General features: G+C 37.1%; 1 protein-coding gene across 1 annotated transcript; it reads right to left on the bottom strand.

Annotated features, from left to right (window-relative positions):
• Positions 1-335: 335 nt before the first annotated feature.
• Positions 336-16,160, bottom strand: LOC114490856 (arylacetamide deacetylase-like). Its single transcript, XM_028504934.2, has 5 exons — positions 15,886-16,160; positions 8,723-8,945; positions 6,443-6,512; positions 5,317-5,488; positions 336-936 (listed from the first exon to the last, which is right to left on the bottom strand). Exons 1-5 carry the CDS (start codon positions 16,024-16,026, stop codon positions 340-342), a joined length of 1,203 nt encoding a protein of 400 aa, XP_028360735.1. The 5' UTR covers positions 16,027-16,160; the 3' UTR covers positions 336-339.
• Between the last annotated feature and the right edge of the window lie 5,842 nt (positions 16,161-22,002).

Below are 22,002 nucleotides of genomic sequence, written 5' to 3'. Positions count from 1 at the left end.
ATTCCAGCAATGAGCTTAAACTGGAGGCTTCTTTATATGCTTCTTACACGGGCAGAAGGAGGAGGGGAAGGAGTGCAGCTGCTAAACGGGGGTTACTGAAAGACCTTGAGATAGCTGTTTATCTGGGAATGGCTGCTGGTCAGCTCCTACCTAAGAATGGCTACTGCTCAGCTATGTCCTGTCACAGTTCCACTAAGTTATCAAAAAACAACACGATTCCTCTGAGGACCCTTGAAAGTTCACAGATGATGAAGATAATCAATGTAAACAAACCCTTTGATTCTCACTAATTCGTTTCTGATTTTGAGGCTTATGTAGTTTGATGACTCTATAGCTTTACTATAGATTTTCATTTAGCCAACTTAGATAATGATTTTTGATTCTATCTCCAATTTTAAATCCATGATAGGTAATTGCTCCATGGAATCCATCCTCAAAGTGCTGATGGGTCACCCGAACTCCAGCCTTCTGAAGTCGAGTGACATACATGATTCCATCATCTCTTAAGACGTCATATTGGCAGGTGATGACATAGGTCACAGGTAAGCTATGTAACTTGTTATCATCAGCCAACAAGGGAGCTGCCCTCACATCTAGAAACCCTGGATACTTTTTAAACAGCTCAGAAGTACCATGAGTTGGACTCTTATACAAGTGCCCTTTCTTAAAGATCTCGGGGAGCAAAGAACTCCAATTAACAAATTTGAAGAGCTGGGCTGATTCCACTGGTGTGTGCTGATTGAAGAGCATGGCTTTTTCAAGTGATCTGTCCGTGGTAAAGTATTCACTCCAAAACCTGACTATGAGTGATTTGGTCACAGGTGTAAGTAGTGCGTTATCCCGATAGGATGGTAAATCCATATCAAGAGTCTGCAGGGCGGGATAAATTAAAGACTGGATCTTGAGTTTGATCTTGACATCTGGGTCATCTATGAGCTGAGAAATAATTTAAAATCAGTCGTTGAAATAATTTTCATTAATAGTAAATACATTCATTTAGGAGGTTGATATGAGATAAAATCAAAGTTTCAAAAAGGTAATCAGAAACAATAAAAATATATCTCAAAGAACTTTCCAATTTTCAATATTATATGTAAGATTCAGTGTCTACACTTAAATGCCATAAAGGTAAACAAGATGATTTGCACTACTTTCCTCATGGATATAGAAAATAGGCCATGTGATTAAATCCTGACACTTGTAGCTAAACTTTGATTTTTCTCCTTTGTCGTTTTAGAGAATTAAAATTGTATTAGTCCCGTCAGAGAATTAACTTTTTGTTTTTGTTCATACCTACTATGAGCTTGTTTTTGAATATAAGAATTTCTGTTCTTGTCATTATTATCTTCCCTCTTTTTTATTTAATTTTTTTTATCTTGAGTCAGATGCTTATTTCAGCCTCTCTTCTTATCTCATATACTTTGGAGAAAGTACAGTTTCTTTTAAATATACAGAACATATAAAAGATATACATTCTTTTTAAATAGTGACTGGTAGGTCCTTAGTGTATTTTTTAAAATGTCCATACAAAGAAAAACATTATTTGTCTTTTTCTTACTGATTTCCTACATTATTGCATTTAGTAAGAGTCCAAATGCAGTACAATTTAAATTCTAAATTTGTGGCCCAACACTTGGTCGAGTTTTAAAAATGATCATGTGCATTTGCTATGTCCCTGTTCCACTGAGTGAAATATATTGATTGTTATTCCAGTCATCTATCTAGTTATTATTTTTGCCTACTTGTTCTCTTACTTATTAAAAGAAGTATTCTCAAACTTGTTGATATGGTCATAAACTTGTCTTTCCTCCTGTAGTTTTGTTAATATTTTCTTCATGTATTAACCCCATGTAATTAAATCCATACAGATTTAGAGTTGTTGTATTTTCTTAGTCATTTAAACCTTTTCTGTAATGATGTGATCTTAATCCATCAAGTCTTTCCGATATTATTACAAGGTATATATATTTTCCATGAATTACTTTCAAATAATCTGATTACTTATTTTTTCACTCTGACAATCTTGGTCTTATAGCAAGATCATTTAGACCCCAAATATTTAATTAGTAAAATAATTGGTGATCTACTGCCTTATATTCTCCATCCTCTTTCATTTATTTTTTTCTATTTTTGCCTTCTTTCAAATTGGTTAAGCTTTTAGTTATTCTAGTTTCTGCTTTAGTAGTTTATGTTATGCCTTGTTTATATTCCCTAGGTGATTACCATAAAATGTGTATTCTTAACATCTCAAAGACTAATGAACTTATTGAAACATAATTCTAAATCTTTATTTCTTATTAGATGAAAAAACCCTTATAAGACTGGAAATTTATCCTCTTCTCTCTCCTTAACTCATAGTTTGACCTTTTTTAATATTTTAATTCTATATATCTCATTATTTTAAATTATTCAAGTTTATTAGACTTACCCACATCTTACCACATTCTTGCAATTAGCTTCTTCATGAAACTTAAACTTTTATTTCATTGCCTCTAAAACATTTCACTTAAAGCATCCTTAGTGTGTTCTGTTAATAGCAAGTCCTTTTAGTTTTAACCAAAGAAGTCTATTTCTCCTTTATTGTTAAGCAAAAATTTTGGGGAGCACAGAATTAGGTTAAGTCATTTTGTGCTGCACTTTTACGCTATCATCCAACTCGCTTCAGATTTACATTTTTGATAATTGAGAAGTAAGCTGCCATTATGGCTTGTACTTCTGTGAAGTTACTTTTTTTCTCTGTTTTACAATTTTTACTGTTTCTTTTTGTTTCATTTTGTTTTGCTGCCTTCTGCACTTTTCCTTGTGTCTATATGTAGATTCCTTTCTAGTTATTGATTTAGTTTTAAGCTTTTCAAAAATGATTCTTAGGGTTCAGGTAGCTTCTTTTATCTGTGGCTTGATATTGTTAATGAGTTTTACAAAAGTCTGTACTATTGTGTTTTTAAACATTCTTTTATCTCATTCTCTCTCCTCCACTTCTGGTATGACAGCAAGAATTCTACTGGATTTTCAGACTATATCTGCTATATTTCTTATCTTCTCTTTCATATTTGTTAACTTTTTGGCTCCCAATATGTCATTTTGCAGAGTTATGTATGAGTTGGATATGACTCATCTTTCAGTTTATAAATTATCTGCAGCTGTGTGAAAGTCAGTAAAGCAATTCATAAAGGTTTTGATATTGATAATTTTATTTTTGAGTTTCAGAACTTTAGTTTTTTTCAAAACTCCACTTTTCTGCTGGAATTTGCAATCTCGGTTGTGAATGTATTGAAGAAAGTAGGGTAGTTATTTAATAATCTGTGGCCCATAACTGTAGCGTTTGAATATGGCCAAGTGGCTTTCCACTGCCTGCTGATTCTGCTTGCTTTCCTTCCTTGCTTTTTGTTTACTTGTTTTCCTGGATATGTTTTATTCTGTGCTAGATACTGAATTTCTTAAAACATTTGTAGGAACAATTTAAAGTCTATGATGGTACTGTGTGTGTCTGGGAGGCTTTTTATACGACTCTGTCAGGCACAGCTGAGGATCAGCCACTCACGCCATTCCTATTTGAAGTGAAGGCCTGAGATCGCCCCCACCATCCAGGTGATGTGAAGCAGGACTCTGAATGCAGGTGGTTGTGTAACAGTGGGGATAAAACAGTGTTTTATATCACTGAATTATACACTTAATTGTCATGACAGAAAATTTTATGTTATGTGTATCTTAGCACAAAATTTTAGAAGTGCAGGAAGAACCACAATAAAACTTTATATGCATTACCTTCCTGTTAAAAAAATGCATGTGAGGTTTGTATTGCAGCAGGTTCACCTTGGCCCTGAGAGCATCTCTATGAAGGGCCTCACTTAACCTGAAGAGCGGTTCGGGGGTGTCCTCACACTGGACTTCCACTCTAGCCCTGAAAGGCTTCCAAAAGGTATCTTGTTGTAAAATTTTTCTTCCCTTCCTTCCTTCCTTCCTTCCTTCCTTCCTTCCTTCCTTCCTTCCTTCCTTCCCTCCTTCCTCTCTCTCTCTCTTTCTTTCTTTTTGAGTGCCATAATCCTTTAGGGTAAAGAGGACATTGAGTACTGGGTTTCTTTTGTAGGTTTTTTTCTTCATCTTTTAAAAAAACTTTTGCCTAGAAATTTCTCATATCTTATGAACTTTTTGATATATTTCAGATTATTATATCTTATCCCAATTTTTAATAATTATGGGTCAGAATTAATTTGTGCACCATGACAGAAACCAGAACTGCATACAACAAAGGGCCAATTATGCAACACAGTGAAAAGAAATTGATGCTTCAAGTGGCTTGTCCAAGGTCACAGCTGGACCTTACTTTAGCTTCAAAAATTCATGGCTCCTGATGGTTCTTTGCAGTACATCGAGGTGCCTCTCAGAGAGACAATGGGTAGCGATATAGAACTCAACTTCTGGAAATAACAGATATATGTTCTGTAGCATACTAAGACAAACCAGAGGATTTTTATCTTTCCTTTACCTGGAAATAATGCGAAGGTTATCCTAAAAATACCAATCGCCAAACTTTATATACTTTAAAGTGTATATGAAAATGAATAATAAAAACACATGGTCTGTATCATTGCACAATAAATTTATGTGCAATACTTATGATTATATTCATTATTAAATTATTATGTATTTGCAAATATATTAGAATTTTTTCCTTATAGGAATATTGTTTCTAAGCCATCAGTCCAAGTTTATTTCTTAGGTTAGATAAACCAGTATCAAAAGTAATTTTATTCATAATCTATAGACTAATTAAGTACCACTGAAAATCAGTACTTAATAGGTGTCCAGTTTTAGCAAAATGTCATAGAAATAGTTTAGTAATTGATATGTGAAAATAATAGTTCCTTTTTTTAAGTAAATAATATTTATGAACCTGCTAACAATTTTGTCAATAGGTAATTTTATTATTCCAATAACAAGTTTTAATGCAAGTTTTCGCACATTCCACTGAAGACAACCGAAATTATTTGATTCTTTAGTGATGGTGGTTGGTGCCATTGCTTACACAAATTGCTTACACAAATATATCCCCTAGTATAACAAAACACTATGTTACTTACCTGGCCATATCCTTTATGTTTAAACCAATGATATATAAAGAGGATTTAGTTATTTCATTTTTTAAAACATCCAGCAGGAGATAGAAGTAGAAGCAGTAGGTAGATTAATTTTCTCTGACATGATATCTATGTAACTCTAATATAGTAATATATTTACACTGATATTTTAGTATTTTAAATAAATGCATTTATGTGTGGACCACTTTATCTAATGAGACAAATTTGAACAACATACCTTTTGAGTGACCGCTGCAGCCAAATTCCCTCCGGCACTGTCTCCAGAAACTCCAATTCTTTTAGGATCTACACCGTATTTTTCAAGAACATCCTGGCGTAAGAACCACTTCAATGAATTATATACATCTTCAAATTGACTGGGGAAATGATATTTAGGTGCTAATCTATAACTGTGGGCGGGAAAACATGTTCTTTAAGTCAACACCTTTAATAAAAATGTGTGTGCATGCTCTAACACTAACATCAAAAGTAAACATTTTAAACAAACATATTTTGAATCCTAATGAATAAAAAGACAGACTTATTTTCAAAGACAGTGCTTGGTATAAAACTTTCACAAATATTATTTTTATACTAGTAAAGGATTGAATGGGAAACTTGGAGTAGACTTTAGAAAAAAAAAGTACAAGTGATAATTAAGGAAACTTCTCCCAGAATGTTATCCTTTGTAATCACTACTTTCTTTATATTCATTTTTATTTATCTACAATCAATAAATTTCAAATAAATCTTAAGAATTACTGTATTCAAACAGAATTTATTGATCAAGTTAAATGATTTTTAGAATTGATTTTGCTTATATTTCCATGTTATTTAGTGACTAATTGCTTTTAAAGAAGGATCATACCATGAAATATGCCACACTAATTGCTTTAAATGTATTTTACCACTTAATTCTTGAAACAACTCCATGATATAGAAGATATTATATGACTCACAGCTTACATATGAGAACATGGAGCTACGAAGAGATTTAACTGGCACACAGTCACTCAGTTAATTCGAAAACCAAAGTTTGGGACTGATTCTCTGACTTGGAAGCCCTCCTTATTCACTCTGTCCATTAGCAATAGGCTAGAACTCCAGCAAAGATCCTTTGTCCATGAAATTCAATAGTTTACTTTCATTCTAACAACCTCTCGACTGCTTGTTTTTGATCCCCACTTGACCCAACTATACAACTCCTTTCTCTCCGTCTCTTTACTGGCCATGGCCAAGCTCACGTTCTCAATTCTCACCACTTCACTTTCATTTGAAACGCACCTGGCATAACCCAGAAATGACCAGGACAGCTCACTACATGAAGGGCCTGAACAAACCAAACAAACCAACAGTGCACTTACTCGGTCGAAACGACAACAGCATCAAGGCTATTCACTGTTTGTCTTGAGAGCTCGTCATAAGCAAACAAAGCTGAAATAAAGAAAATAAAATCAGAGACCGACAAGTAAACTGATGGATATTTCTTTCCACAAATGGCCTACTGCTGCACCTTTTTCCTCATTAAAATGTTCTGGGAATGCCCTGACTAGTGTGGCACAGTTGGTTGGGAGTCATCATGCAAAAGGAAAGGTGGCCGGCTCAGTTCCTGGTCAGGGCACAGTGCTGCAGGGCAGGCCAGGTCCCCAGCTGGGGAGCTGCGACAGGGAACGGACTGGCGTTTCTCTCCTTCTCTTTCTCCCTCCCTCACTCTCTTTCTAAATATAAATAAATAAAATCTTTAAAAATTGTTCTGGGAAAATATTTCTAATATTTCATCATAGCTATAGAAAATAAATTCTTTTGCTCAGCAATCTTTTTACATGGGCATGGTCAACTTTCTTGTCCTTCCCACATTTCACACTGTGTAACTTAAGCCAATGTCTCTCTTCAAGATTAGTCTGTGCTCCCTTTAATGAGCAGATGTTAGGCATTGAAAGAAAAAACATAATTATACCTCCCTGACTTTGAGGGAGTCACAGTGTACTGGGGACAGGAGCAGGGAGGGGCAGGCATAGAAAGGAAAAGCAATAGTGCAATACGGTAGCTGCTTTAATGCTTTAATGGAGAGGCAGAGAAAGTACTCTAGGAAATAGTATTAGACTTTACAAAAACTGCCAGAGGAAGTTAAGGAAGAGTATAAAGGAAATAGGGAGAGCTGACACCTGATTTATATATTCATATTTTCTAGGCAGACAAGAAGGTCTGTGTTTTCTGGGTGTTTTTGGCCATGTGTGTGGGGTGGGGATAGGTCACACATGTTTGCTATTGTGCTTGGAAAAATACTCTTTTGCACATATGAACACTTTAAGAAAATAATATAGAATTTGCCAGTAACAAGAGGAGGGAGAGATCATAAAATACTACCAATGGACTACCAGGATGAGAAGTTGTCACAAAAGTCACATCATGTGGGCCGTGAAAAGAGGAGTAGATGTTTTGTTGCGATGTTCCCAAAGTTGGGTGCTGAATATTCTTCAAATGTAAATACACACTAGTTCTAAACTTTTACGTAACATTTACCATATGAAATCATGCTTACATTTTAGATGAAAGCACACATTTTTATGTTTTTATTGAATGTTGAAAGAGAAAGCATCAGGTAAATACTATTTTGTTTCAGAGTTTATTCTTGTTTAGTTCCTTTTCCTTGGTGAACATACTCCATCTCTTCAGGTATACCTTGATGGAAAGATTTTTTAAGTGAACTGCTTTGGGAAGTAGGAATGCATGGAAAATAATAGAGACATGGCATAGTCAGATTTTGTCCTAAAAATATCACTTCATTGCCAGCTGATTGGATTATTTACTGTTGCAATTTACATTTCCAATGTACATCAATACTCATTAATACCCATTTCTTCTGAAAATATGGAAAGAAAACAACAAGAAAGTTAAGTTCCTCCTGGTGTGAGCTGCTAATACCTCACCATTGTACAGAATCCAATTTCCTCCCACAATCTGTAGGTCAGGCAAACTTCTTCCCATTCTCTAGCTCTCCCTCCCCAACTTTCTTCAACATACTTCTGTTAACTGCCTTACCTTCAGCTTATAAACATGTTCACAGCCCTTCCATATATAAATAGAAAATATGTATCTATACATAAATATAATATGCATTTTATATTATATGTGATAAAATGATATATATTAGACACATTTATGGAAATACAGAAAATAAATTGAAATGTACATGCATTTTATTTAAAAAAATACAGGGTACTTAATCCACTCTGTGCTTCTTTTTTAACCCAAACTGTGTCTTTCCTTTCTACCTAAGTATATTGAGAGACCGGAGTCGCCATTGCCACGACCTCATTTTTCACCCATTATTCAACCCACTTCATTTTGGCCTTCATTACAGCATCCCATCACTCTGGCAATTCACAATTTGAATCATAAATTTCTGCATTCATGAAACAGTTTTTCCTCTTACCTGAGATTTGCTACAGCTGTCAGTACTACTTCTTCTCAGAAAGAAATTTAAAATAATTTTTTAAACTAACATAGCTCCAAAGAAATAAATTTCAGTTGGCTGACGTGTTCCATTATCTGTGATAATGATTCCTAGATACATCACAGAAAATATCTTAATAAAATGTATGCTTCATGATAAGCAAAAATCTGTAACTAAGGCCACATACCAGCACTCCCTAAACACATGCCACCACCGTGAATGTAAAACAAGCCCCTCCTCAGTGCCTGCGACTTTCGGTTTGGAATGTAGACACGGACAGGAACATTGTTGAAAGTGGTCTCCATCACAGTGACATTTTCGTCAGATGTGGGTGGGACTTCTTGAAAACTCATACAGGACATTAAAGTGTCCATGACATGGTTGATTCCCAATAGTTCGGCAAACAGAGACTAAAAGTAGAGAAAGAAAAACAAATACCAGGTTACAAACAGCAAATGCCAATGTTGTTTATAAGCATAGATGTATGATTGTATGCTCCCCACAGCCCTGTGTCATTTATCACAGGTAAAGCTGAATGACACGGAAACATCCAGATTCAGAATCTTTACCATAATAATTGCCTCAGGCTAAAAAAGGATACATGAAGAATTCTTGAGGTATTACAACTTGTCAGAATCTATGCCTCCTGCTTTGAGTACACAAATAAACAATGTACTCTTTGTATTCTTTTTTTTTTACATTAATTGTTGTTGAAGTACAATTTTCTATCTTTTACTCCCATCCCAGCCCACCTAGCCATTCCTCCCCTCCCCCCTCCCATTTCCACCTGCCCCTAGTTTTTTATCCATGTGTCCTTTATACTCGTTCCTGTAAACTCTTCCCCTTTCCCCTGAAATTCCCCTGAAATTTCCTCCCCTCTCCTCTCTGAGCCCTGTCAGCCAGTTCTCTAAACAAAGAAACAAGCAAAATGTAACCAACCACACTGAAGTAGAGTACTCTTGGTATTTTAAATAAGCTCAGCATCAAGTGGGAGAAATGGATATGTGAGCAATTATGAAACAACATAACTGCCTGTCACATAAACATGGACAAAGAACTTTGGGGAATGTCACTCAGGAGGTAAACTATTTTCCTGGACAGGACACCTGGGGGGAGAGGTTGCAAGTAGGTGAACTTTGTTATGAATACAGAGAGGGAAGTTCTCAGAAAAAGGCAGGTAGTGCAGTAAAGCTATAAAGTCAGGTCTACAGAGGGATGTACCAAATAAAAAGAACCTTGAAGTGGGTGTCAAGCAATCATGAAGAACTTTATAATGTTGGGATTCCAAAAATTAACAAGAAATGTTTTCCAATTTTAATTTCAAAATATGTGGACTACAGTACTGGACCCAGTGGAATGGTATTGTTCCCTCAGGTTCGCTGTGCTTCCCAACCCCGTCATGCTACACCTGGAGAGGTGTTCAATTAGCAAACAAATACATCTCCTTACTGGTGCCTGGTAGCTACCCCAAAGGGACTTCAGAAGTTGGACGCACAGCAAGCACACACCACAAAGAAACGACTGCCCTCACGTTGCAATTGCCAGCAGAAGCGTGGAACTCATGCAAATGAGAGCATGTCAATGCTAGTCTTCCTGACAGGCTTTGGGAAGCGGGCTATGCCAGCTGTACAGATGTTCATGGATCTTCTGAACCAGTGGGCATCCACCGCCTTGAGCACATGTGGCCTGTTGCACATGCTGGCCGTGCCTCAGCACAGTGGGTGTCCCCTACCTGCTCCTCTGCAGTTACAAAAGGCTGGAGACTCCTACCCCAGTAGACCATCTCCTGTCCTCTATTCCTACAGTGTCTACTTATGTTTCCCCGTGGTTCTGCCGCGTGTGATTTTTGTACGAGCACTCCCACCAATTAGCAATGTGACTTTGAAGAAAGCACATCAATATCAAGCCTGCTGCTTTTAAATGTTAACATAGAAAAGTGGTACTAAGGTCAGAACGTTTACTTACTTAATTTTAACAAATACATTTAAAATTTCTACAACCTTCGACATACACTAGCTGTCAAAACTTTTCCCACAAAAGTAATTTATACCAATGTAGTTGGCTTTCTGGTTTTAAATTAAAGTTAAGAACAAGTTCAAGTCCTTTTTTCAAAATGCAAATCACTGGACTCTAGTATTGTATTTTCAAAGAATTAAAGAAATTTTAGGTTCAAATATTTTTTCAATGTTAGAGAATGATGCTATGTTATAAAAATTAGAGAGAGGGATTTAGTGAAGAAAACAGAAATCGTAATATGTAAGAAAATACTAAGTATGAATTTTTAACATGAGTTTATAATTTCATAAGTCTTTAAATTCTATGAGGAAGTGTAATAAACTGAAGACAAAAGACTAAAAAGTCACCAGTGAGCTAAAACCATTGCCTAGTGTCCCTACATTCTGATTTCAATAATCATGGTTTTAAAATGTCTTTGACCATGTTCCCTTTGGTAAAGTGTGGTGGGGGAGACCAGTAGCTTAATGGACATATCATCTCACATCAGCTTACTCTCTTTACACTGACTTTAAAGCCTAAATGAAATTTCTGATGTAAATTTGAAGGATCAAATGATAAAGAAGGAAAATTTGACCGACTCTGAAATTTGTATCCTTTGGTGTATGGACAAAATTGTTTCTGGTATCTTAGTCCTACAAAGATCTATCAGTTAAGGAAAAAAGTAATTGAATTTCTGTTCATTCAAAGGTGAGAAACAGTGCCACTGACTGCACCCAAGTTAGAGTTCTGCATCTAAAGTGTGGTTATTTGGCAATTTGGAGACTCGAGTGATCATTGGACTTTAAAATATTCATCTTTTGGAGACCAACCAGTGTACCAGTGAGAAAGCCATAGCAGCAAAAAGAACTAAGCAGGGCTGGGAGAATCAATGGCAAAAATGAAGAAAAAGGAGAAGAGAAGATGATAAAAGTGTTACAGAACACAAGAGAGGGTGGGTCAAAGGTAATATACTATTACTGAAAAGAGCCCCCAGGTCCGTGATGTCCGCCGCCTTATAGGAAAGACATCTCTCAATGCCAGAGATTTGTGAAGGGAAAGGAAATGTTTATGTAATGCTATACAGACTTAAAGTAGTAACCTAATGTCTTCATCAAAATCCCAAACTCCCTTAAACCACCCACAAACACACACAGTCCTTCCTTCCCCTTTTGCCCAGTCTGGGGTACCGTATCTCAAGAAAAGAAATAGAATTCCGATGCTCAGGCAGCCCCAATTTCTTCCTAGTAATCTGCTTCGGCTGGGAGGAATCCCACAGTTTCTGGAACCATCAGCTTTGTTGCCCAGGTCTCTGCTAAACCCAGGTGGTGGTTCCTCCTTCTAAAGCTGAGGGGGTCCCCCCTCTAGCAAAGCCATGTGGTTCTCCTTTCTATTGCCACATCCGAGTGGTCCTCGCTACACAATGGCTGTGGGAGTCCCCACTGCGAAAAAGTTGTTTGGTTCTCCCTCCACAATGGCTGCAAGGGGAGGGGGTCGCCAGTCTTCCAAAGCCGAGTGGCGATTCTCTGCTAAGCCGCATGGTGATTCTCTCCCACAGGGCCACCAGAGTCCCCACTCTACTAAAGACTGAGTGGTTCTCTCCCTGCACTATGGGCGAGGGAGTCTGCACTCTGCCAAAACTGCATGGTTCTCCCTCCAAGGGCTGCCATGTCTTGGTTAAAATCCATGCCAGTCTTCCTCTGCAGTCCCATTTCTGACTCCTCTCACAATTGGCTACATTTGCCAGCATTCTCTTATCCTTCCAGCTTTACTGGGCTGCCATAGTGAGTCTGGGCAGGCGTGGCCCCATAACATGGAGCCAATCATCCCCAAGCTCTCATGCAGGCTGTATAACTCAGGGGAGTTGCCTCCCAGGGTAAGTCTTGGGGGGAAGTTACTTCCATCCCCCTGCTCAGAGCTTGGCCACAGCTATTTAACATATCTATGCAACCAGTTAAAGGTTACAGATATGTTCAATGACCATGCCAGAGGTTAGCTGCAAAGCTGTTGCTATGCAAAATGGCTCTCAATGGCCCTGCTCCATATGTCCCTTCCCCCAACCCACAACTGAAGGGGGAAGGAGTGAGGGCATCTTATATGTCTTTCTAATATTTCCTGGACACCCTGAGTTCTGGGCCCCATTCCAAAGCCCTGTCTGGGACCCCTCTTGGCTGCACCCTATTACAAAAGTAACATTTAAAAAAATCATGCCAAGCTTGGAAGCTTCAGACCTTCTCAATGCGACTCAGGTAAACCTTACAATCTTGTTTAAGAGTAGAAAACACTTTTCACAAGTGCATATAATCCCGAACACAGGTAAGCCTGATAGTGTCATTTGACTGTGATGTTATTTCTTCCCAAGCCTATATGCAGCCTCAGAGTCCTTTGAGGATACTGCTGAGCAATGTAACTCTCAGAGTGGGCGCCTGCGTTTGATAGTCCTGTTTTCAGAGATGGTCTGCATTGCAGACCAGCTGACAATTAATTCCATTCGATGCCTTCCATTTATCATCATCACTGAATTATTAAAAGTTTGAATTACCATTCTTTATTTTTATGCTCAAATCAATTGATAAAGCACAAAATAGTACCAGATGGCATTACATTCAAGCAAAAAAGTGTTAAGGTTTTTTTTCTTTGGCAGGCAAGAAGAATTTGAAAAGATTCAGCTGCTTAATGGATAATACATTTTATAAAGGTTTGGGAAAGATAATATTATATGGTAGTCTGGTGTACTTAGCAAATAAGTTATTATTTTTTAAAAAATGGGATTGAAAGTTTTAGGATAAATCTATGTGTTTTTTTTTTATTTGTAGGAGAGCACACAGAGAAAGAAAAAATCAATAATCAAACAGATAAGTTAGTTCTTCCAACAACTAAGAGTCATAGGAAACCCATGAACTACAAATTATGTGCAGTGTCAGATTAAGGCAAGTGAAACCTGTAGAATTGCACAGAAAACCATGGTGCTGGGCAAGAGAAAAGGCAAGAAAGGAAACGATCACAAACATTCATTCCAAGAATGAAAGGGCCTCTCCATGATCAAAGGCCCCAGGAGCAGGAAACATGAGAAAACCTGATTCCAGAGAGAGGTTGCTAAAGAAACTCACCAATCACTCAGGAAGGTCAAGAGGTCAGTGCATTCAGAACTTCTAGGGTGGAGTCCAGCCCTGGCAGAGCACGGCTGTGCCCTCTGCTAACAACAGTCATGGATGAACCAGGGGATTCAGCATTCAGGAGGGCTGGACAGAATTTAGTAGGTTCACATTTACAAAGATGTGTGTGTGTGTGTGTGTGTGTGTGTGTGTGTGTGCATTAGTCATAGGAGTCCTTAAGCACAAGAACTGAATGACAAAAAGTCTTTACCCTACCTCTGTTGCCCAGGACATTCTTAAAATAGTGTGTCCAAGGAAATTCATCTAATTCAAATGGAAATAATACAACAGTTGTCTATTTAATATTCGTGCAAGGCAGTGGTACCTTGCAAATACTGCAGGGTACTATTGCAGTATACTGAGTGCCATACTTGGATATTGCAAGTATATCCAATACTTGGTATTGCAGTATTATACTGGGTACAGTAAGAAAAATAGTAAGTCTCCAACAGATGAAGAAAACAAGCTGGAAATAAAGTCACTGCAAAGTGAACAAAATACATTACGCAATATTGTGAGATAAATTTTAAAATAACATAAGAAGCAATATTACAAAGCAAAACCCCACATATTCAAGGAAGATATAGGGAGATAATTGGAGGTCATTGCTAGTCAAAAGATGAGAGAATTAAAAACGGATGTTGGTAGAACTCAGAAAAAGGACAAAGTAATTTCAGAAATAAATACCAAATTAAAGAAACTCAAAGCATTATATTTAATAGCAATTACAGAACCAAATGGAAGAAAGAAAAATGTAAAGATTAAAAAGTACTGAGAGAAAATGATGCAAAGAAGTCCGTTGTGTATAAATGTGTGTATGTAGGTATATATGCATAACTAACCAAAATAATAACAGAAATTAAAACAGTAAAACGAAATTAACATTTTAGACAAAATTCAATAACAGCCTAAATAAATAAAACTCAAACTACATTCTAGTAAAATGGATCCAAATCCAACCAAATATGTGCTAATGAAGTTAGTAAAAATGATCAAATGTAAGGCATGCAGGGTCCGGCAGAAGCAACACCTGCCTGAGTGTGGTTGGTAGGGTAATGATATGGGTGCAATAATTTATAGCTTTAATTTGAACATTTCATCTAAAATGTCATCTAGTGTGCTTAAGTGTGATATTATTATGTTACAGAATTACATGCTTATGATTTGGTATTAAAAATTAGCATTATTTGGCCCTGGATGGTGTAGCTCAGTGGATTGAGCATGGGCTGAGAACCAAGGGGTTGCCAGTTTCATTCCCAGTCAGGGCACATGCCTGGGTTGAGGGCCAGGTCCCTTCCTGGTAAAGGTTCCTGGTACAGGTCCCTGGTACAGAGGGCGAGACAGGCAACCACACATTGATAATCCTCTCCCTCTCATTCTCCTTCTCTTCATGTCTCTCTAAAAATGAATAAATAAAATCTTAAAAAAAAAACTGGCGTTATTCGAGCCAGACCCTGTATATTGAACTTGTTCAGAACCATTTTAAATGACAAAAGAGAGTTACAACACCTTTAAAAAAAGGCCAGGAAAGAGGCAAAAAGCCAAGTGTTTTATTACTCAGGCTAATTGACCTTGAATTATCTTTTTTTTTATTTTAGAGGCAATTTGCTACAGAGGAGGTTAAAGAAGATAACCAATAGTTTGATTTCTAAGCAATTAGCGTCACTAGGAAAGAACCACAGGTCTTTGCAGGCCAGCCATGGTCACCATGTGGGCAGTGGCCAGGCTACCTCAGCTGTTCATCTGTCCACTGGACACCATCCATGTCCCACTTCCATGACCTTTACCAGTGACCTGTTTCCAAATATCTCAGTAAAATTTCATTTTCATGTCTGAATACAAGATTATTGCACAGAACTCTGTAATGAATCACAGCATGGTTCAGTCCTGCCATTTCTGGTGTTCATACGTTAACACACTTTATTCTTGCAGCGTTCATGCAATGAAACTCACAGTAAGACTGTTTTTCTCAGCCAGCACATTTTGTCCTTTACTATTTAAAATCAAAACTCCTTGACTACCCCCTCCATATTCATTCTGTTAGTGGTCTGCATTAAGCAATAATTAAAACATGAAAAAAGCTTTAAAATCAGCAACTTAAAGAGCACAACTACCAAGAGGGTGGGAATTGTGAGAAGTATAAAACAGGTATTCTCTCCTGATTAAACTGTTAAATATTGAGTCAATAAGATTTTATACTTACCAAATTTAATACAGTTTTAAACAGTGCATTCAACAAGACTAATTTCCACGGCTCCTCAATATTGTCTGGGAGAGGTGTGTGAACATAATACGCTCCGAGGACACCCAGCAGCAGCAGCAGCAGAAGAGTCTTTCGCCCCATGACGTTTCTCTTCTGCTCCAGCTGCTTAACAGCACAGCAAACACATTGAAATTTTCAGAGACTGAAATTTTGTACCCAGTTTTTGACTCTATCCCCAAGTGTTATGTAACTTCCTGGAAACAAATTGCCCTGTTCAGTGTGTGATCTCATTGGGTGTTCATAAATAAACAGCACGAGTGCCAAGATCCCTGTGAACATAGGGCACTTACTGATGGCAGGTTTCCTCATGTCCAGTTTCCTTATGATTGCTTGGCAGTCGGTTCATTGTATAATTACTATGTGCAGAATACTTTATTTAAAAAAAATTTCTAAAATAAAAAACAAGAAACCTTGTATGTGCTTCAACTAACAGATGTCAGAGAAGAGGAAAATGAGTATTCTTAAAGTATTGATCATTTACAAAGTAAAAATGAATATGCTCACATGCATTTTATGACATTTTATTGCCTCTCTATAATTATATCAAAAGTAATGCTAATTATGTTAGAATTATACAATAATCATGCAGATAACTAACAGTTTTTGAGCACTTACCCTGTACCCCAGGTGGTGTACTCAAACAATTAAATCTCATTTAATCCTCAATAGTATTGTTGTCATGTGAGAGAGAGATAAACAGACTGAGGAAAGTGTATAAAGTTGTACAAGTTCATTCAGTAGTAGGGAGTGAGGCCAGTACTGTCCTCCATGAGTGCACACTGAGACCTCACTTGTCCCAGTTCTTTGATTAGTCTCAGTTGATAGATAAGCAACTGAAATTAAGATTCAGTGTAACTAGCCAACATCATACAAAACCAAGTCACTGTGTTGTTGGAGACATTATGGTCCACTGAATATACATGTGCCCCTATGATTTTTAGATAGCTTCTCTATCACTTAAGTTATAGGACTAGTGTTAGCCAAAGGGACCTGATAGAAATTTACATGCCATTTCCAGACAGAAGTACTTAAAATCCAGAAGACCTGACACTATCTTTTGCAATGGTAGAACACAAAATACATGTAACTTGGAGGAAGGGGCCCAAGGGTTCAGTTGTTCAAACTCCATAGAATTTTCTTGAGCAATAAGTAAATATTATGCCAAATGTGAAGTGTTGTGTGATTTAATCTTTATATCGCTTTAAGTATATTGTATCACTTAGCCCTCATATCACAGTGAAATGTAAGAGTTAATATTATGAGAGGCTGTCTTATTTCAAAGTCATATCATCACATTTCTATAGTTTTCATTTAGAACCCTCTGCCTCTGAGGAAAAGTTAAGTTTCTTCTCATTAATGCTAGAAGTGACACTCAAATTACTTTATTTTTTAAATGAGCATGCATTAAAGTTGACTTTTTGTTGAATAGTCTTATGGAGGTTAACAAATGGGTTCATTTGTTAAACTATACTATGCAGTTCGGACGTAGAACACAACCACTAGCTCCAAACCCCCTATTTTCTAGACCTTTGTGGTCTCATCTTTTCTCCGTCCTTAAACCCTGGCAACTGGTGATCTATTCTCCATCATGATAGTTTTCGCATGTAACATAAATGAAATCATACAGTATATAATATTTTGAGACTGGCTTATTATACTAAGCATACCCTCTTTGAGATTTGTCCAAGTGTTGGGTATATTTAACTGGCTTTTTCAGAAAAAAAATCTAAACAAAGTAAAATCCAGATTTGTATTAACATCAGTGTAATGTCTTCCTCAAAGTAAATGACAAAGTTGTTTTTGTAGTAAATACTATGTACACATGTTTAAACAGTAAAAGCATATGAGACTTCTTATTTGCTCAGCAAGTTCTAGCAAACAAGTTATTTTGACTTTACATAACTATCGGTTGGTAGTATGAACACAATATGATATTTTTATCTGTGAAATATAACACAAAGGATATCTTTTGTCAAAGTGCTGATTAAACATGCAGTTTCATCATTCTGTCTCATTTGAATTACTGTATAAGTTCTTGTTAAGGCCATTTCCCTTAGTTGTACGTAATGTGGTTTGTTCTTTTTTAAAAAAATATATTTATTTATTAATTTTAGAGAGGGAAGGGAGGGAGAAAGAGAGAGAGAGAGAATCATCAATGTGCGGTTGCTGGGGCCTGTGGCCTGCAGCCCAGGCATGTGCCCTGGCTGGGAATTGAACCTGCGATGCTTTGGTTCACAGCCCGCACTCAATCCACTGAGCTGTGCCAGCCAGGGCTTTGGTTTGTTCTTGACTCAAGACTGATAATCCTTCTTTCTTTCTGCTGAAAGTCAGTAGAATTGCTAATTTTCGGTAGGCTAAATTATTTTTTTTGTACACAAAATGAAAGATGTAGCAACATTATCTTCTTCTAATTATTAAGTCACTCATTTACTCATCATAAGACCTGAAAAGCACTTGACAAGGAAGTAAGTATAATATCATGAAAGCATTCCTCATTAATCCACATTGCTGCCAAACTTTAAAATGTTGGAAAAGTGTTCAGTTACCTGTATCTCTAAACGAATGACACATGTTCTGGAGAGCTTGCTTGGATGTTCCAGCAGTGGAGCACAGCTCCTGGTGTACACCCTGACCAAAGACCCATCCTCTCCTCCAGCTGGGGAGGCAGTCCTCTTCAACCAAATGCGCAGCTCTGGAAAGGACACACTGGGACCGGCGAGGGAGGAAGGGACACCACCCTAGCCAGGGAGATCAGCCGAGTCAGCCCTGGTGACCGCTGGGGTGACAGAAGTTGCAGCCACATCGCCCTCACATCCATATGAGACATATTTTTAAAGTGTGCATTTGATATTATTCCTCAAGATGAAAATCAATAACCCGATCATCCACCTCAATAAGGTGCAAATGGTAAATAAAGCTTAAAAGTCTGTAGAAGGAAATAAAAAATACAATCATTAATTAATGAAATAAAAATAAACATGAGATAAAGAGGATCAACTAACACCTTTAAAAAGCTCAGTCAATTGATAAATCCTTAAGTGACTCATCAAGAAAAAAATAACAGAAATAAGCAATAAGACATCACTACAGATTCGAATGTCAGTTTTAAAAATAAAATATTATACACAACATTATGCCAATAAATTTAAAATCTTGGACAAAATGGATAAATCTCTTAAAAACTCTAAAGTCAGCCATGAAGAAATTTTAAACAAACTGGTTGCTAATAACACTATTAAAGAGATTTCATCTGCAATTTTAAAAAACTTCCTCCAATAAAAGACACTGGTGAGATGTTCGCTGTTGAATTCTTCAAAATTTTGAAAGAAGAAAATACCAGTTTTGTACACTTTCCAGAGAAGGAAAAAAAATATTGATGGAGTACTTCACAAATCATTTCATGATACCAGCAGACTTGAACCCAAATTTTGACAAGTCCAGTAAAGAACAAGCCAGTTACAGATGAAAATCTCTCACAAAAGTGAACACTTATTCTAAACACTTGCAGACTAGGGACCACTAGTAGGTGCCCTGACCAGGAACCAATCCCACTACCTGTGCATGTGTTCCGACTGGGAATTGAACCTGCAACCTTTCGGTTTATAGGATGATGCTCCAACAAAGTGAGCTACACTGGGCAGGGCAAGATAAATAACTCTTTAAAGCAAACATATTTTAAATATTAAGTTGGGTTCATCACACTTATAAAATAGAAATATATGGCAATAATAATCTAATAGAAGACATGAAAGAAATGGCACTATACTGTTGGAAATTTCTTACGGCTGACATGCCATAACATTTGAAGCCATAACATGAAGATGAGCACTGTAAACTCTTTTTTTATTTTATCTTAATCATTGTTCAAGTACAGTTTTCTCCCCCCCTACTCCCATTCCAGCCCACCCACCCAACCCTCTCCACTTCCCTCCCATTACCACCCTCCCTCTAGCTTTTGTCCATGTGTCCTTTAAATTTGTTCCTGTAAACCTTTCCCATTCTCCCCTAAAATTCCCTCTTCTCTCCCCTCTGGTCACTGTCAGTCTGTCCCCTATATCAGTGTCTTTGGTTGTATTTTGCTTGTTTCTTGGTTTTGTTGTTTTGGTCCCTGTTAAAGGTGAGATCATATGGTTTTTGTCTTTCACTGCCTGGCTTGTCACTTAGCACAATGCTTTCCAGCTCCATCCTGTTGCAAAGGGTAGGAGCTCCTTCTTTCTTTCTGCTGCATAGAATTCCATTGTGTAAATGTACCATAGTTGTTTGATCCATTCATTTACTGATGGGCATCTAGGTTGCTTCCAGCACCTAGCTATTGTAAACTGTATTGCTATGAACATTGGGGTGCATAGGTTCTTTTGTATTGGTGTTTTAGTGTTCTTAGGATATAGTCCCAGCAGTGGAATTGCTGGGTCTAAAGGCAGATCCATTTTTAGTTTTCTGAGGAAGTTCCATACTGCTTTCCATAGTGGTTGTACCAGTCTGCAGTCCCACCAGCAGTGCACTAGGGTCCCCTTTTCTCCACAACCTCTCCAACACTTGTTGTTTGTTGCTTTGTTTATGATGGCCATTCTGACTGGTATGAAGTGGTATCTCATTATGGTTTTAATTTGCATCTCTCTGATAGCTAGCGATATTGAACATCGTTTCATGTATCTCTGGATCTTCTGTATGTCCTCCTTGGAGAAGTGTCTGTTCAAGTCCTTTGCCCATGTTTTAATTGGTTTACTTGTCTTAGAGTGGAGTCGTGTAAGTTCTTCATATATTTTGGAGATGAAACTCTTGTCTGAGGTGTCATTGGCAAATATGTTTTCCCATGCAGTTGGTTCTCTTTTTATTTTGATACTGTTTTCTTTAGCTGTGCAAAAGCTTTTTATTTTGATGAGGTCCCATTTGTTTATTCTTTCCTTTATGTCCCTTGCCCTAGGAGACATGTCGGTAAAAAAGTTTCTGCGTGAAATATCTGAGATTTTCCTACCTACATTCTCTTCTAGGACTTTCATGGTGTCACGGTTTATATTTAAGTCTTTTATCCTCCTTGAATTAATTTTTGTATAAGGTGTAAGTTGGTGCTCGAGTTTCATTTTTTTGCACGTAGCTGTCCAGTTCTCCCAACACCATTTGTTGAAGAGGCTATTTTTATTCCATTTTATGTTGCTGCTTCCTGTGTCAAATATTAATTGACTGTAGAGACTTGGGTTTATTTCTGGGCTCTCTGTTCTGTTCCATTGGTCCATGTGCCTGTCTTTATGCCAGTACCAGGCTGTTTTGATTACAGTGGCCTTGTAGTATAGTTTAGTGCCAGGTATTGTGATCCCTCCTACTTTACTCTTCTTTCTCAAAATTGCAGCAGCTATTCGGGGTCGTTTATGGTTCCATATAAATTTTTGAAGTGTTTGTTCTATGCCTATGAAATAAGCCATTGGTACTTCAATAGGTATTGCATTGAATGTGTAAATTGCTTTTGGTAGTATGGACATTTTGATGATATTAATTCTTCCAATCCATGAACACGGTATATGTTTCCATTTGTTTGTATCTTCCTTGATTTCTTTCCTCAGTGTTATGTAGTTTTCTGAATACAGGTCTTTTACCTCTTTGGTTAGGTTTATTCCTAGATATTTTATTTTTCTTTTTGCTATTCCAAATGGGATTTTTTCCCTGATCTCTGTTTCTGCTGTTTCATTGTTGGTGTACAAAAATGCCTTTGATTTCTGGATATTGACTTTGTCTTCCACTGTTTTACCAAATTCATTGATTAGGTCAAGCAGTTTTTTGGTGGAGTCTATAGGATTTTCCATGTACACTATCATGTCATGTGCAAACAGTGACAGTTTTGTTTCCTCCTTTCCGATTTGGATGCCTTTTATTTCTTTTGCTTGTCCGATCACTGTGGCTAAAACTTCCAGTACTATATTGAATAGAAGTGGTGAAAGTGGATAGCTTTGTCTTGTTCCTGATCTTAGTGGAAAAGATTTTAATTTTTGCCCACTGAGCATGATGTTGGCTGTAGGTCTCTCATATATGGCCTTTATTATGTTGAGGAATGTTCCCTCTATT

Source organism: Phyllostomus discolor, chromosome 2, assembly GCF_004126475.2.
Source record: "Phyllostomus discolor isolate MPI-MPIP mPhyDis1 chromosome 2, mPhyDis1.pri.v3, whole genome shotgun sequence".
In the NCBI taxonomy this organism is placed as follows: domain Eukaryota; kingdom Metazoa; phylum Chordata; class Mammalia; order Chiroptera; family Phyllostomidae; genus Phyllostomus; species Phyllostomus discolor.
Note: the sequence above shows the minus strand (reverse complement) of the source record. Positions and strands in the feature narration are given on the sequence as shown.